At 33.7% G+C, this 15,670-nt stretch overlaps 1 protein-coding gene and 1 long non-coding RNA gene across 2 annotated transcripts; one reads left to right on the top strand and one right to left on the bottom strand.

Moving 5' to 3' along the window:
• Positions 1 to 235: 235 nt before the first annotated feature.
• LOC120253596 lies at positions 236 to 5,679 on the bottom strand. The gene is made up of 4 exons (XR_005534332.1): positions 5,595 to 5,679; positions 4,545 to 4,731; positions 3,566 to 3,613; positions 236 to 496 (listed from the first exon to the last, which is right to left on the bottom strand). It is a non-coding gene; the product is annotated as an uncharacterized LOC120253596 (long non-coding RNA).
• Positions 5,680 to 8,944: 3,265 nt separating this feature from the next.
• Positions 8,945 to 15,007, top strand: LOC120253595 (CRM-domain containing factor CFM3, chloroplastic/mitochondrial-like). The gene is made up of 5 exons (XM_039261910.1): positions 8,945 to 9,621; positions 10,368 to 10,836; positions 10,926 to 11,056; positions 12,520 to 12,798; positions 14,829 to 15,007. Exons 1-4 carry the CDS (start codon positions 8,962 to 8,964, stop codon positions 12,649 to 12,651), a joined length of 1,392 nt encoding a protein of 463 aa, XP_039117844.1. The 5' UTR covers positions 8,945 to 8,961; the 3' UTR covers positions 12,652 to 12,798; positions 14,829 to 15,007.
• The last annotated feature ends 663 nt before the right edge of the window (positions 15,008 to 15,670 follow it).

Here is a 15,670-nt window from a genome sequence, read left to right as displayed (position 1 = left end):
AATATCAACTAACATGATAAGAATCGATTGGTAAAATGTCTTTCCAAAATCAATCAATTATGAGAAAAAATGCAATAAAGAAATGAGAAATGACATGGCAATCCAAGATAATAAACTGTCATATACCAATTCATGCTAAATCAACAAACAAAATCAATTAGATATGAGAAAATAATAGTAAAGTAAAAAGGATAGGATACAAAACCCTGGCCAGTGTTTACATGGTACTATCAGTAATTGCTTAAACACCCCCAACTCCATAGGAATAATGCACATTGTTTTCATGAAAGTAAATATCCCATAAACAACATACATATTGTCCCATAAGAAAAATACATATTGTCTCATTAAACTAAAGTAAAATACATACTCCATAAGCAAAATACATACTGTTTCACCAAGATAAAGTAAAATACAAAATACTTCATCAAAATAAACCAAAATGAATTCCATTTGATGTTGAACCAATGTTTTGTCCACATGCATCCATCAACTCCTACGAAAAATAACAAGAATGCTATTATGATTTTAATAACTATGTCTTACATTAATATACCAAAAATTATTCAATGTTGTCAAGGAATAGAATGGTAACTTTCCATTTTAATTTTGTGGTTTCTGATTATGGCCAATCAACCTCAACAATAAAGACTTACGATGCTCACTTTGGAATACAATGAAACCTTCCAACATGTTGGAGTCTTTAATGAGGAACATATAATCATCGGTCATAAAAGGTTGTGAGAGTCCCAAATCCGTAAGCATGCCCCACACATCATAATCTTCATATGGATTTGGGTTTGGGAAGAATTCCCTTATAATATTTGTTATTGTCTCCGTCGTTGAATGAGATGCTTCAATCATTGCGGTTGTTGACTGAATAATATAATAAGCGACCATCTCAGTTGGTACCCCCAACTTGTTAATATTTTCATTAATATCAAGCCTTTTGACTTTCTTTTGACTTAGATGCACTTTGAGCTTCAAACCTAGATTTTTGATTTGTAGGCATTGGCGAGGCCTCATCTTTGCGACTCTCATTGTGATGTTTTGGTGAGATTTTTTATTTGTAGCCCACATTTTCATTTTCACTCAAAATTTTCAAATTTGCCATGTTTTGTGTAACCATGAAATCAATTTCATCAATTGTATTTTCCTCATTTTAAACTCTCCTTCTCATTTCTAATGCAATTTCAGCATGTTGCCCAGCTGCCTCATCCTTTTTTCATTCAGTTGAACCAACTTTTCGTAATTCCTAAACCTTTTGTTCATCCATTTAACAACTTTAGGTTTAACCTATATATGCGACAATGTTAACAACATGACACCATTGGTACCTATATTATGTTGTATTCCAAGTAGTAAAGGAAACTAACCTTAATTAGGTATTGCCACACTTTAGGTTTGGCCTCTTAACTTTCTGTAGTTGAATTCCAAGCAAATTCACTCATTCCATATTTAAAAACATCATAGCATCGGGAATTTTTTTTTTAATATTATCATGTAATTCTATTCTTTTTTCCTTGTCTATTGCTTTACCGAGAAATTTATTCTTCAACTCAATGACTATGTTTTCCAATGCATGAGTAGTAAATATTCCTCTAATTATATTCCCAATTGTACGTTGATGAAAATATGCATCAATCAAAAGCATTATCCATGGTTGAAGTCCATGTCAACATGGCATTTCGTCATGAGTTGTTTTCCTCTTTGACATATTTTAGGAATCACTTCTTAAGGACACCAAATGCATGTTCAATAGCATTCTGTAAAGATGCATAGCAAAGATTAAATAATTCATGTGCATGCCGTGGTGGATTTCTTGAATATTTTTCAAATGATAGCGCTCCCCTCTATATGCCGTAATAAGCCCTACTTTTCAACATGAATCTGGCATCAACAAGGTAATATTTTCCTAAAGATAAAATGAACTTTGTTAATATATTATGTGTGTATATATGTAATGTTTTATATAATATTGTAACATATCAACGAGTACCTTCTGGATTTTAAGAGGAGCCACCCTAGTTAATGCATTTTTCATAGTTCTTGAATTAGAAGCTATGCCTTCCCACCAAGGTAACACATACCAAATCAAATGTGCATGCGGCTAACATATTTTGTGTTGGGTATTCTTTTTTTCCATGATACATAAGGCCTTCGACACTAGAAACTTTTACACGAATATGTGATCCATCAATAGCGCCAACACAATCCTCGATAATAATTTTTATTTTTATTTCATTATCACCATACATAGTTGTAGTAAGTTTGTAATTTAATTGACATGTGATTACCTTGAAATATGGATAGAATCTATTGTTGTTGAATATATCGGAAAATTTGTGAGTCATCCAGTTGTATTTTTAATTTCTCTTCTAATTCCATGATAGCTTGTAGAACATTATGAAAATGATGAAAGATCGTCTCCACAAGAACGACGAGAAGAAAAAAGATAGCTCATGATGGGAGACATTGTGACCTAATATTGCAACTTGTTTCTCGACTGATATATACAATGTTGTTCTAAGACCACCCTTTCTAACCAATATATCTCATATTCCTAGGAAAGCTGAAGGACTCATTCTTATCATGCTATGGCATAGATTACTCAAAAGCAAATGTGACATTAGCTCATCCCTTGCTTGGTCTCCTTTAAGCCGTACTTCATGGGTGATTTGAGCTTTTAATATGTTTAAGCTCATTTATGTGGCTCGTGATCCAACCAATTACAGTGATAACAACTTGAGCTGCTTCTAAATGGTGCAATTGATGTAATTTTAAGAACGAATTACCCAATAAAACTTGAGCCAAAAGAACTTTCTCAATCGTTCTTTTTCATTGGTCATCTATACATAAATAATTTATGAATAAATTATCAGTTAAGGACAGAAAGTATAACTCTTAAGGCATTCATATATATAGTTGCTTAAGTAAATAATATACCAGCAAATGTATATCGGCACAAAGTATAGTGTTCCTTTTTTTTATTTTTATACCCTAAATATGATCTTATACAAATGAGCTTTTTGTATAGAATTAGTGCTATAGTATATGCAGATGGTTTTTAATAGTTAATGACCATTAAAGGTCTTTAATAGTTAATAGCCATTTTGACTCACTTCTCATGTTCTTTATCATCTAAGACTTTTATACAACCACAAAGCATGTTGTACCTATATGTATAGATATTCCCATTGGGAAATATGTAATCATGCACATTGAATATAGATTTATGATATGTTTTGTTCTAATGGATTAAAAGCATTGCACATATTCCAAATAATATATTAAAAATGTGCTAGCAACATTACAATGGGACAAAATACAAACCAACTAAATCTATAATTTCATGACACTAACTATGTTGATAAGGTGGATTAATGGGACTTTGTTCATAGCTCTTTTAAATAATATATATGGAGCAAAATTAATACTAGTGGAAGAATGAAAAACAAGGTGAGAGCCTTGGTTTTTTTATGTTGTTTATATCCCAACTTTCATATAAACAAAAAGGAAATGAAGTAAAGTAGTGGAAATAGAGAAACAAGTCAATGATGAGTACCTGTAGATATAACAACAGCAAAGATTGTTAAACAAAGCTAGTCCCAACCTATAATAATAAAGGAAAAAATGCTTCAGGACAAGTAATCACTAAAAACATAATTGAAGTAATCTTTCACTATGCTTGACACAAAATTGTTTTAGATAGAAAATTCAGAAATCATTATCTACTACATAAGGAAAAAAAAATTAAAGATGATTGATACATAACACAACTAAATAAAAAAACTAAAACCCAAGGCAAATTTAAACAAAATAAGGATTAAAAAAAGAACAATGAATATATAGATTAAGATACCAAAAGTCACTAAAAATGCAGTCATTATCTTGAAATTTCATATTGATAAGGCACTATGTCATGCCTCAACTCACGATCAAGCACGGACAAGCTGTCATGCTAATCTAAGTGGGATGAAGAACACCTTTTCTGAATTAGCACAACGCTAACAGAGAACCTGAACAAACCTACATCAGATTACAGCTAAGGAATTCACTAAACAAAAAAGCTGGAAAGAACACAATATACATACATATATATAACAAAAATGTGAGTACATGATGTGATCTATATAGCTAAAATATACAACTCAACAGATCCATTCTATACAAGGAAGTTTAATACACAACATGCTCCAAAAGATGTGTACAAACCCAACTTAAAACAACACACAAACAGCTGCCCAGCATTGGAAAAAGGCACACATACTACTAAACTTGAGGAGGGAAAAATAAGAGTGATGAGTAATGCTATTAATCAGAGAGTGAATAAGCCACATACTTCGAACATAATCGAAATAAAACTAATGAGTATCATTAATGTCATAGTAATATTAATCCACGTACTTTTAGCTTTAACTTAGGTATAATCACGATCGAAGTAAAAAACATATTAAGAGAATATAAGCATTTTTAGACTACATAAGTCACCAACAAATCATTCTTTTGAAAACTCATCAACTAGCCTTAAAGAATGAACCTACCAAGGTTAGTTTTAAGTATAACAAAATCAATCAAATAACCCTTCTTGGTGTTGGCCTATGAGATTCTCGTGTGGTGACCCTGAGTGTCTCAGCCAGCATTTGTCACATTCAAGCTCTATACGCCTCCTGATTTGGGCAATATAATAGTCAACCATGCTGCCTCTACAAGCTAGCTGTGAGACCTTCACTGCAGTGAATCATACAAAACATGTCATCATCAAATTACATGAAAGCATTTTCATAACATTTGCATAATTTCCATTCACAAGAACTACCATATTTTCAATACTACAACCTTTCCTTTCACAAAGAAGAATAAGGATCAAAATATCTCAACCCAACATGAATTATATAACCTTAAGATTAAAATCATGTACAAGTGTAAATACTCCTATTAGTTATCATTCAAATCCTACTTGATTATGTGTTTCGACAACACAAATTCACTCACAAATGAAGCCCAAAATGTGGTCAAAGATCCCTCCAAGGCCTTGTCTTTGCTAGGAGGCTAACATCCCACAAATACGAAAGCATTCCAAATAAGAAAATATAAGAACAAAATACAAAAATGAAACAACAAATGAAATAAATCAAATTAGATGCCGAAAACTAAGAATTTTGGCTTGCACTTAAGATGGTGGAATGACGACTCAATGAGGATTAAAACCCTAACTTCAAAGATTGCCAAACACAACGCCTAATTACTACAGTACCCAAAACAATCTCTGCAAGCCTCCTTAGGATACATTCCTCATCCAATAGGATTTTAAGAAAAAAAATAAAGGGACGTATAAACAACTTGTAGAGCATTCAAAGCCCATGCTTTCAATCCAAAATTCCATCTAAAAGAAGACATTCAAAACTTTCCACATAGAATCAAGAACAAGATAAACAAAACATGGAATTTAACACTTCTCTACTCAAAACAAGGACCCAATAACCTCCATACAAAAACTAAAACTTAGAAAGCTTAAAGAATCACTACAAAGTGCCAAAGACTCAAAGAGCATAAACAAGAAAATAAAATCAATAACTTGCAAAGATACTCACTCTAATCAACTTTAATGAAGGAAGATTGATTCTTTAATTTCAAAGAAGCTTGAAATTTTTTGAAAACTCTAAGGAAAAGATGAACGACAAAAGAATTCAAAAATTTCTCTTAAGTCCAGCCAATTGGAGAAGATAAAGTCATAAAGGATAAGGTTTGAGGCAAAGTGACCCTTTTACCCTCACCACTTCAAATAAATCACTACAATGCCATTATACCAACAAAAGGTCAAGAATGCCCCTAACAAACAAAGAAATGACACATACACTCTAACATTGCATGCTAGAAGAAAAAGAACATAAAGGCAATGTATCACACTCTAGCTATCTACTCTAAACCCTTCCAATATGCACATTGAGTATATATGCCTCTATTTTACAGATTTTTGAAACTATAAACTAACGAATCAAACCAAGGAAATGCTTCTATTTTACAAGTTTCACAATAAACACACAACAAACAAAGATCAAATCAAAGAATTCAATGAAGGATTTTTCACAAACTCACAGCAAGTGATGTTCATTGAAGCATACCTAGGCAACAATCTTCAATAGAAAACTAGCGGATTGAGAGCATTGGTACAACTGTCAACGATCCTCACCAAACAAATAACACAAATCTAGAGTAGCAAGACAGCTGACAAAAATACTCAACGGATCCTGGCAAGTGGCAACTACGAGGAGAGGAAGCGTAGTTTTAGGTTTTCTTTTCATTTTACCCCTTTGTAATTGACAAATGATATCACTTGTCATTAGGCAATTATAACAAGGATAAAATTGTCCATAAAATATCAACTCTCCTCAACCCTCCAATTTGGAGGGTTGAGAACGTGGAGAAAAATGGGGGGTTTTTAACCCCCATTTACCTCTTAAACCTTTATCCCTTCCCCCAACTCTTCTGCCTAAACAAGGGTGAAGAGAACCATTACCTCTTAAACCCTCCAAAACCCCTCTCAACCCTTCACCCCAAGCAAGCCCAAAGTGACACTGACTAAGAGCAAAAGGTTCTGGCTAGTGGACTATCAATTTATATATTCTTCTAATTTAGTTAAAAAAAAATTATTTTTTTGAAAATATTTATTTCCTAACTTAAAAGTACCCTTTAAATAAATAAATAAATATATATATATATATATATATATATATATATATATATATATATATATATATATATATATATATATATATATGAAATAAACAAACAAATAAATAAAAGGTATAATTATCTTTTAAGTAATCTTTTTTTATTTTTAAACTTATATTTTTAGTCCCTCTATTTTGAATTATAAATTTTTAATCTCTTTGTTATCTTAATTGAGCTATATCAGTCCCTTTTTCTCGAAAGTTTAAAGTTAGAGTTTAGGATTTATATGACTTAATTAAAATAGTAGAAAGACTAAAATATTATAATATAAAATAGATGGATTAAAAATGTAAGTTTGTAAAAACAAAAATTATTTAAAAGAAGTATAAATTATTTTTAAACTATCATGTGGTTTGTTTCTTTCTCAATTCAGATCTGTAGTTTGATTGTTAACACTCGTAGTACTCTATGGTTTTAAACTCGTTTGTAAAAAGATGCCAAAACACTTAACTTTTATTAATCCTTACTAACGTGGTATTTGAAAAACACATGAATTTAAAAAGTTATTATTTGCATGTTTTTAAATGCCACGTCAGCAAATATTAATGGAGTTACTAAAGTGTTAGCAATTTAACCACATGTACCGAATTAAAAAAGAAGATCGCAGTTTAAAATAATTTCCCCTTCAAAAATTATACTATAAATAAATGTCCATATAAGGGTTTAATAACTGGACCGGTCGGTGAACCGGTTGGGATTCGACGGGCGATTAAACATTTTCCCGTTTTAATTTTTTTTAATAAGTAAAATTTTAAAAAAATTTCATAAAATTATAATAAATCCAAAAAGTTGGGGGGGGGGAATAGAAATTTAATAAATATAAAATGCTTCAGAATACGATTGCTAAAGCATAGATGCATCATCTTTTTTATCATATAAAATGCAAATAACTCCCTCTTAGCTATATAAAAAAAATAAAATCACCTTTTAGGGCCCATTTTGTGCTTTGCAGTGAAAGACTTTCCCTGTAAAGTCTTTCTCTGCAATTACTTTTTTTGCAAAGTAGCAAAACAATGTTTGGTATATATAATAAAAAATGTAATTGAAATGCATGTAAAGTTAATTCCTTCGTTTGGTATGAATATGTTTATATGTAAAGTTATATACATTCTCAATTTTGCCTTTAATTACTCTAGTTAATAAAATTAAATATATATATATATATATATATAGTTAAAATCCCATCACCAAACCCTTGTAATATCAAAAGAATTCATTAAACCATACAAAAAGTTAAAATCTATTTTAAAAAAATATAAAAATATAACTAAAAAACATTAAAAAAGTAAAAAAAGAAAAAAAAAAATATCTAATGAGTGATCTTTCTTACCCTAGAGTTTTGGAAAGAAAAGGAAACCCAAAGAGTTTTGCTCTAAGGTTTTTAAAATCAAGAAAAAATAAAGAAAAAAAATTAAGGGTAGGATTGGAATTTCACTCGCTTAATATTTTCACAGCTATTGTGTAATTTTTTTCACACCCTCCCCCCTATGAATCATTTTCCCTAGTCAAAGAGAAAATAATTACATGAAGACCGTTATTTTGCATTGCTCATATTAAAACCAAACGTGTCTTTCACAACTTTACTTTTCCTCCTAAAGTTGTTACTTTCTCACATACTAAATGACCCCTTACATCCAATACATTGCTACACCATGTGAAAGTTGACATGGCATTAAACAATGATCAAAGAATTAAAATATGTAACGGAATCATTCATTTTAGTGACGACAGATACCAAATCACAAGAAATTTTGTTTTTGGATCAACAAAACCAAACTATAGATGATTGAGAGATCAGGGAGTAGATGAAGACCTCATGAACTTGATCCCACCATCGGATGGTTTTAGGTTTTTAGGTATAGAAAAAGAAAAATATGGGTTTCAACTTTTAAAGAATCCATTGACAGCGTGGTGAAAAGAAGAAGATCAGGATGCCTATGAGGCGGTGGAGAGAATGGTGAGCTGAGATGGCGAAAAACAGGATAAAAGGTGAAATTAGACTCATCATAGAAGTGAGAAATCAGATAATTTTTCAATTTTTTCTTTAAAACACTGTCGGTCCGGTCAAACCGATTCACCGGTTTATGATCTAAAACTGGTTCTTGATTTCGATTAGAACTCGGTTCAAACCATATAAATTAACCGCACTGATGGCGTTCCGGTTGAACCGGCCGCCCCGGTCCGGTATTTAAAACCTATAGCACTGGGAAATCGAATTTCCTAAAAATGGCTGCTGCCTCTTCGGGCCGTCTTCTTCTCCGGCGGTTCTCCTCTTTTGCCAAGAACCTCAATCCAAGCACCACATCGCCATGGATCCACGGCTGGTCCTCCACCCACCCCTACCTCCGCCCCTTCCCCAAGAAACCCCGTGATGTGATCGATTATTCCAATGACGATGCCTTCTCCAGCGACGACGATGAGGTCGGCACCAGCCGCAGCACTGGAAGCACCACCATGCGTCTCATACTCAACAAGCTCCAGAAGCTTGGACTCATCGAGGTCTCCAACTCCGTCAATGGATCCCATCCCCTCTCGCCCGAGAAAGGCTCCGTGGAAGACATCTTCCATGCCGAAGATGGCGTTCTCCCCAACCCGAGAGGTGGGTTATCTCTTGATTTCAGTGAAGAGGTTCTCCGATTTCTCCCTGGGATGCTTGGGGTTCGCAAGGATGAGAAGAAATCTGAGATTGAGCTTTCGGAGGACGAGTTGAGGAGGCTGAGGGATTTAGGGTTGAGGATCAAGTTGAAGGTGAAGATCAAAGGTGGAGGTTTGACGAGAGAGGTTGTCGATGCGATCCATAGCAGGTGGCGAGCTGAGGAGGTCGTGAGGCTCAAGTGCGAGGGATCTGCTGCACTTAACATGAGGATTATGCATGAGAACTTGGAGGTTTGAGTTCTTAGAGTCTTTCAAATTCTCTCTTTCTCCATTTTTCTTTCTTTCTTTCTTTCTTTTTCCGGTTGGAGTTTTGTATTATTTTTGTCGAGAATTGTGCAATAAGTTTCTATGTGCAATGCTATTCCTTTTTGTAGACTTGTTTGGATCGGACATGTTGAATCGGATACTTGAGCTTTGAATTTTAATTTAGATGAATTGCTGGCAAAGCATAGTCTTGTTGATGTTGATGACCATTTGCAGTTAGGGTAGAATCTACTTAGAGGTAATTTGAAATAATTTAGATTTGAAGTTATAGTAGATGGATTTTTAAAAATTCGTATTAGAACAAGTCTCTATTCGTTTGGGCAGTTTAGGGTTTAGCATTTTAAAATTTTGATGGCCAAATATAGCCTACCAAACACCTTCTAAGTTGTTGTTTAAATATTTTCGGTGTAGATTACTCTTGGTAACTATGGTAGTGTTATCAATAAATCTGATGTGAAATGTTTTCTTAGAACTTCTGTATTTGTAGCTTCAACTAGAATTCTAAATATTCTCGTTACTATGATAGTTCTCTGTTTTAAGTTCTTGAAGGCTTTAATCCTTCTAAATCTAGTCAGTGAGTTTGGACATCTGTTCAGTCATTACTAAGGGCCAAAATATTTTCATTACATGTTTCTGGTGTTTACTGTTCATTTACGTTTCTTCAGTTGACTCCATTCCAGTGTGATGACATCCATTTCTATATTGTTGAACAGAGGAGAACAGGTGGAATGGTGATATGGAGGTCTGGAACTTCTATTTTATTATACAGAGGTGCAGGCTATGGCTTTCCTCTTATAGTGAAGGAAAATGTACTAAACCAATCAAGTCAGTGTAGTGAGTTCCTTAAAACTGTGAGTTGTACGTCAAGAAGTGATCCCCTGGAAGATACTGAAGACTGTAACATGCAACCTCCAGCTGAAAGGAAAAAGCATGTTGGTACAGTGCCAGAAAATAAGTCTCAAATTGAGATCGAGAACCTATTAGATAATTTAGGCCCACGTTATACAGATTGGCCAGGATCTGATCCATCACCTGTAGATGCTGATTTGCTTCCTGGGACTGTTCCTGGTTACAAACCTCCTTTTAGGGTTCTTCCCTATGGGGTAAAATCGTCATTGGGTCCCAAGGAAGGGACGACATTGCGGAGGCTTGCAAGGTTATTACCACCTCATTTTGCCCTCGGTATGGATAATTCTATTTCTTTTAACTTGTTGTTCTGTGTACGTTCTCACTGTTTTTTCACAAACTATATGCTACCATCATATTTGCAGGGAGAAATAGGCAATATCAAGGTCTAGCTGCAGCCATGCTAGTGTTGTGGGAAAAATGCCCCATAGCAAAGATTGCTTTGAAGCATAGTGTACAGTTGAAAACAAGTGAAAGAATGGCTGAAGATATCAAAGTAATTGTTTTTTATACTCAGCATAAATCATTGCATCAATCTTCATTAAAAAGTTTTTACCTCTCTAGAATATTGTATTTTTTCAATTTCAAGTTTCTTCATCCGACCTATTTGATAGTATTTTCCATGGGTTATTTTAGAGTTTGTGTCCTTTATAGCAGAAAATGGTTCCTTTCAAATAATGGTCTGGAGTAGCAGTGGATATAAAATTTTCTCAATAAAAATGTTATTTCAAATTTAGAAGAATTAACTTATTCCTCTAATTTCTTGTCTGTATAGTCTAACAAAGGATAGGTTCTAACAATGCCTTAAAGAATGAGGAAGCTAAGACATGATTCAATCTGTTTGCCATGTCTCCATGGAAAGCACTTTGACAAACTCCGAACTTACTAAAATCAGCACAGGTGAAACTTGAATACATATTCAAAAGTGCATGTCTGAACCCTAAACATATTGCTGAAAATTTGCTATATTGAGTCTACCTGGATGTTAATTAGAAATTGTTTTGGCCTTATGCCTAGTTTATCATTTATGGGGATGTCTGATGAATAGTTCTAATATTGTCCTTGTGTGGCTTTGCATGAGCACTATCATTACTTTTGTTTGTATTGGAAATGAGCAACTACTATGAGTGCTTTGTTCAATTTATAATTTCTAAATTGGTTGTTTCTCCCGATTTCTTTAGAGCAAAGTTCTACATCTTGTTTTAAAGAAAGCAGAGTTCTTGTGCAACTTTTTTTTTCTTCTTCTTTTTTTTTATATATTTTTTTGCAAAGTGGACAAGCCACGTCAGCATCGTGCATAGTCGTGGAGTTACTTCTTTAACAAACTTGTGCCCTCACCTTGTGTGAGCTGAGGTTCGAACTTGCCTTCTCAACGGGATACGAACATCCTACATAGAGCTATTTCATTGTACTTGAGAGATAGAGCTATTTTATTGTTCTTGTGAAACTTATGCACTCGGGGATTTGCAAAATATCATTGTCCTTAAGAGATAGAGCTATTTCACAGTTTTACAATGAAGGATAATTTAATCAAGTGAAAATTGTGCAAAGCATTCACTCTGGCTGCGGTAGGAACTAGTTTCCTGTGTTCATAGGTATTGTGGATTGCATGGGAAGTCTATTCCCATTTTGATGTTATTCACCAAATGTATGAACCAGTTCATAAATTTGTCCAGTTTGTGCTAAACTCCACTTGTAAAGCTGGTCTCCTAGAACTGTCTGGTTTATCACCTTTGTATCTGTGACTATGCGAAATCTATTATCTATAATTGCTAGAGACATCTTATTAGTTTCAGTTCATTCTTACCATGCTATCACTTTAAGTTTCATTTTCTATTAATGCGCAGGTTGATATTTATTATTCCAAATAAGTGTGAAATTCATAATGCCTTAATTTTAAATATATGATATTTGCTACTGAAAGAGAAATGTTCATACGAGCTTCTGATTATTTTGCAGAAAATGACAGGGGGTACCCTTCTTTCTAGGAACAAACATTACCTTGTCTTTTATCGGGGGAAAAGTTTTTTGTCATTAGAAGTGGCAGAAATGTTACTAGAGTGGGAAAGATCTGCAAAGGCTCTTGAATAAAGAAAGGCATATAGCCAAGGGCACCTCCTTCAGTTCTTTCAAGTGTTGACGCCATTGAATTGCATTGTTTACCAGCATTTGAAGGAGAACAAGATTATGAGAACAAAAGTTGAAAGGCATGCTAAAATTGTGAGGAAGCTTTGTCCTGTAAGTATCTCTAACTTAGAGATGCTGAAAGTACTCACTTTTTTGTTCTTTGCTGTGCTTAATCCTTGCCAAATTTGTTAATAGATATTGTCTGCAACTCTTTGTTTGCTTGCATGCCACACCCTTGCATACTTTAGATTCTTTCACATATGGCCTGGGTTAAGATTTGGGTTAAGATTTTGTTTCTCACTATATGAAAGTTCATGGAGTCATGTGAAATGATTTATCATGCTCTGTAAGTATTCATCCATCCATATCAGTTCTCATTGCTTATGTTCCTGACAAAAAAATCATTTTAAATAATGGGATATTCTAATTTTGAGTTGATTGATAGGAGCTGGGTGTTTATGTACTGCAATATTCTTTTTGCAAATGTATATTTGCAATATAAGTTTTGGAAGGGATATTTGTAAATTTTCTTGTATTTTTCATGTTAGAACTAATTTTAATCAGAAATTTAGAAAGCAATTTAAGATCAAAATTTATACATATATTCCCAAAATATGGCATCTAGTGTAAGCATACAATAGGATAACAAAGTGAAATCCTGTCTTAAAGATATACTATCTTTGTAGTTTGCAATAAAACATAGTATATAAGATACTGGAGCTTCAAAATTGTCAATCCTGAACCCATCATAACTCAGCTCAAAGACGTCATGACACAATGCTGCTTGCACTTAACCTTGATTTTGAAACTTCTAGAGAACATTATAGTATGAAAATGAACCAAAAAATCAAGTATTTGTTACATTTTCTTGTGTAAAATGGTTTGGAAAGTCCGAATATATCCATATGATAGATCATAGATTAGAAGAATTCCTTAGTAATGGGTGCTAGAAAGGAAAGGGATATATGATAGATCATAAATTAGAAGAATTTATTAGTAGTAGGATTGAGTTTGTAGGGATTGACTTTATATCACATTTCTTCTCAAAGTGGTATCAGATTTTGGTCAGTGCTCATGGGGTTTGACGAAATTCCTTAGAGGGTCATTGAGGTGAGCAATAGAAGAATGGTTAATCTCAATAGTGCTAATTGGATAACATGAAAGGACAGGATGCTTGATTTGCTTTATTGCAAGGAGATACATACTCTTTTTGAAGGTGATGATGAAATTAGTGATGTCAGGTGGAAACACTTGATTCGTCAACACATTCGTTAATGTTTGGAAAACAATGTTTATCACCAAGTGGATAATAAGACTTTGGCAAATTTATTTTGGAAGAAGGTTGATGACTTGTGTGAAAAGGAGATGGCCAAAATAAACTTGTCTAAGAGTTTTGAATTTAAAACTCCAAGGCATTCATATAGTGGACCACTCGAACGAATTGCAAAGTTTGGTGAATGAACTTGCAACTACAAAGATCATGTCTGATGATGAGTTTCAAGCATTGTTACTTAGTTTGCTTTTGGATAGTTTTGAAACTTTGGTGGTGACTCACAACATTGGCACTATAAACAAGTAGTGACTTTGATTATGATTATGTATAGCATACTTGCAAATGAGACAAGAAAGAATAGTGTTGATTCCACTCAATCACATGTTTTATTTTTGAAAATGGAGGAATAAGCAAGAGTATGTGACGTTACAACCACCGCAAACCTTAAGGAAGACCCAAGTCAATGAAAGAAATACGTTGTCACAATTGTGCTAGGCCCGGCATGTAAAGAAATATTGTAAGTTTCTCAATAAGAAAGATAGAAAGAACGAAGACATAGAGGATAAAAACACCCTTGCAGTCACTTGCTGTGAGGTGTACATTATCTTATCCACTTGTCATGAAGCTTGCCTTGTATCATTTTAAGTGAAGGCTTGGATTGGGTGATTAATTCTAGTGCTTCATACTATGCTATACACCAAGATTGGTTTTCTTCAATTCTTACAATCACGGTTAGAGATGCTTGTCTTAACTGGCATGGGAAAGAAATTGATGTAAAAGAATGTGAAACGTGTTCTGGATCTTCATTTGAACTTGATCTCTACCGCAAGTTGGATTATGAAGGCTTTGAAAATTGTTTTGTTAATAGGTGTTGGAAGTTTATCAAGGGAGCTCATGTTAGAGCAAGAAAGAGGAAATGTTGTGCATTCTATTGCACACATAGGAAGTTGTGCAAGGATTAACTCAATGCTATGGAGGAATGTGAAGTTATAGATCTATGGCACAAGAGTCTTCGTCAGATGAATGGGAAAGACCTCCAAATTCTTGAAAGAAAATCTCTAATTTCGGTGGAGAAAGCCGGAAAGGGTAATTTTTGAACCGATACCTCACTACCGTGAACAACATAGGATTTTCATTAGAAGTATTTTTTTTTAGAAAGCATGAGCCATGCAAGTGAAATCCATGAGTGGTACTACTTACTCAGTCATCTTCGTAAATGATGCTTTTGAGAGTATGATTATATATGATGAGGGAGCATAAAGATGAATTTTTTGGCATCTTTAAGCACTTTCATGCCATAGTTGAGAAGGAAGTCGGAAAATCTTCGAAGTGCATCCAAATTGATAATGAGAAATAGTGGACCATTTGAAGCATATTGAAGGTCAATTATTAGATGTGAGCAGCCAGGTGCCCAATACTCATCATAGTGGTGTGGCGAGAGAATTGAATTGGACCATTTTGTGAAAGAGTTCACTAAGTATTGTCCTAAGCCAAGTGGTTAATATCCCTTCCAGTGAAGCTTTAGGGCAATTTTGCCCTTGATATCAAAACCTTTGGATGGTGATTATCTGATATAGACTGGGAAAACAGTTTCTTTCAAGCACTTGAAGATGTTTGGTTGTAAGGCTTTTGTTTGTGTACCAAAACAACAAAGATCCAAACTTGATGATAGGTCAAGACCATGTACCTTCTTTAGGTATGGTGGATGAT

Source organism: Dioscorea cayenensis, unplaced genomic scaffold (genome assembly GCF_009730915.1).
Source record: "Dioscorea cayenensis subsp. rotundata cultivar TDr96_F1 unplaced genomic scaffold, TDr96_F1_v2_PseudoChromosome.rev07_lg8_w22 25.fasta BLBR01000125.1, whole genome shotgun sequence".
In the NCBI taxonomy this organism is placed as follows: Eukaryota; Viridiplantae; Streptophyta; class Magnoliopsida; order Dioscoreales; family Dioscoreaceae; genus Dioscorea; species Dioscorea cayenensis.
Note: the sequence above shows the minus strand (reverse complement) of the source record. Positions and strands in the feature narration are given on the sequence as shown.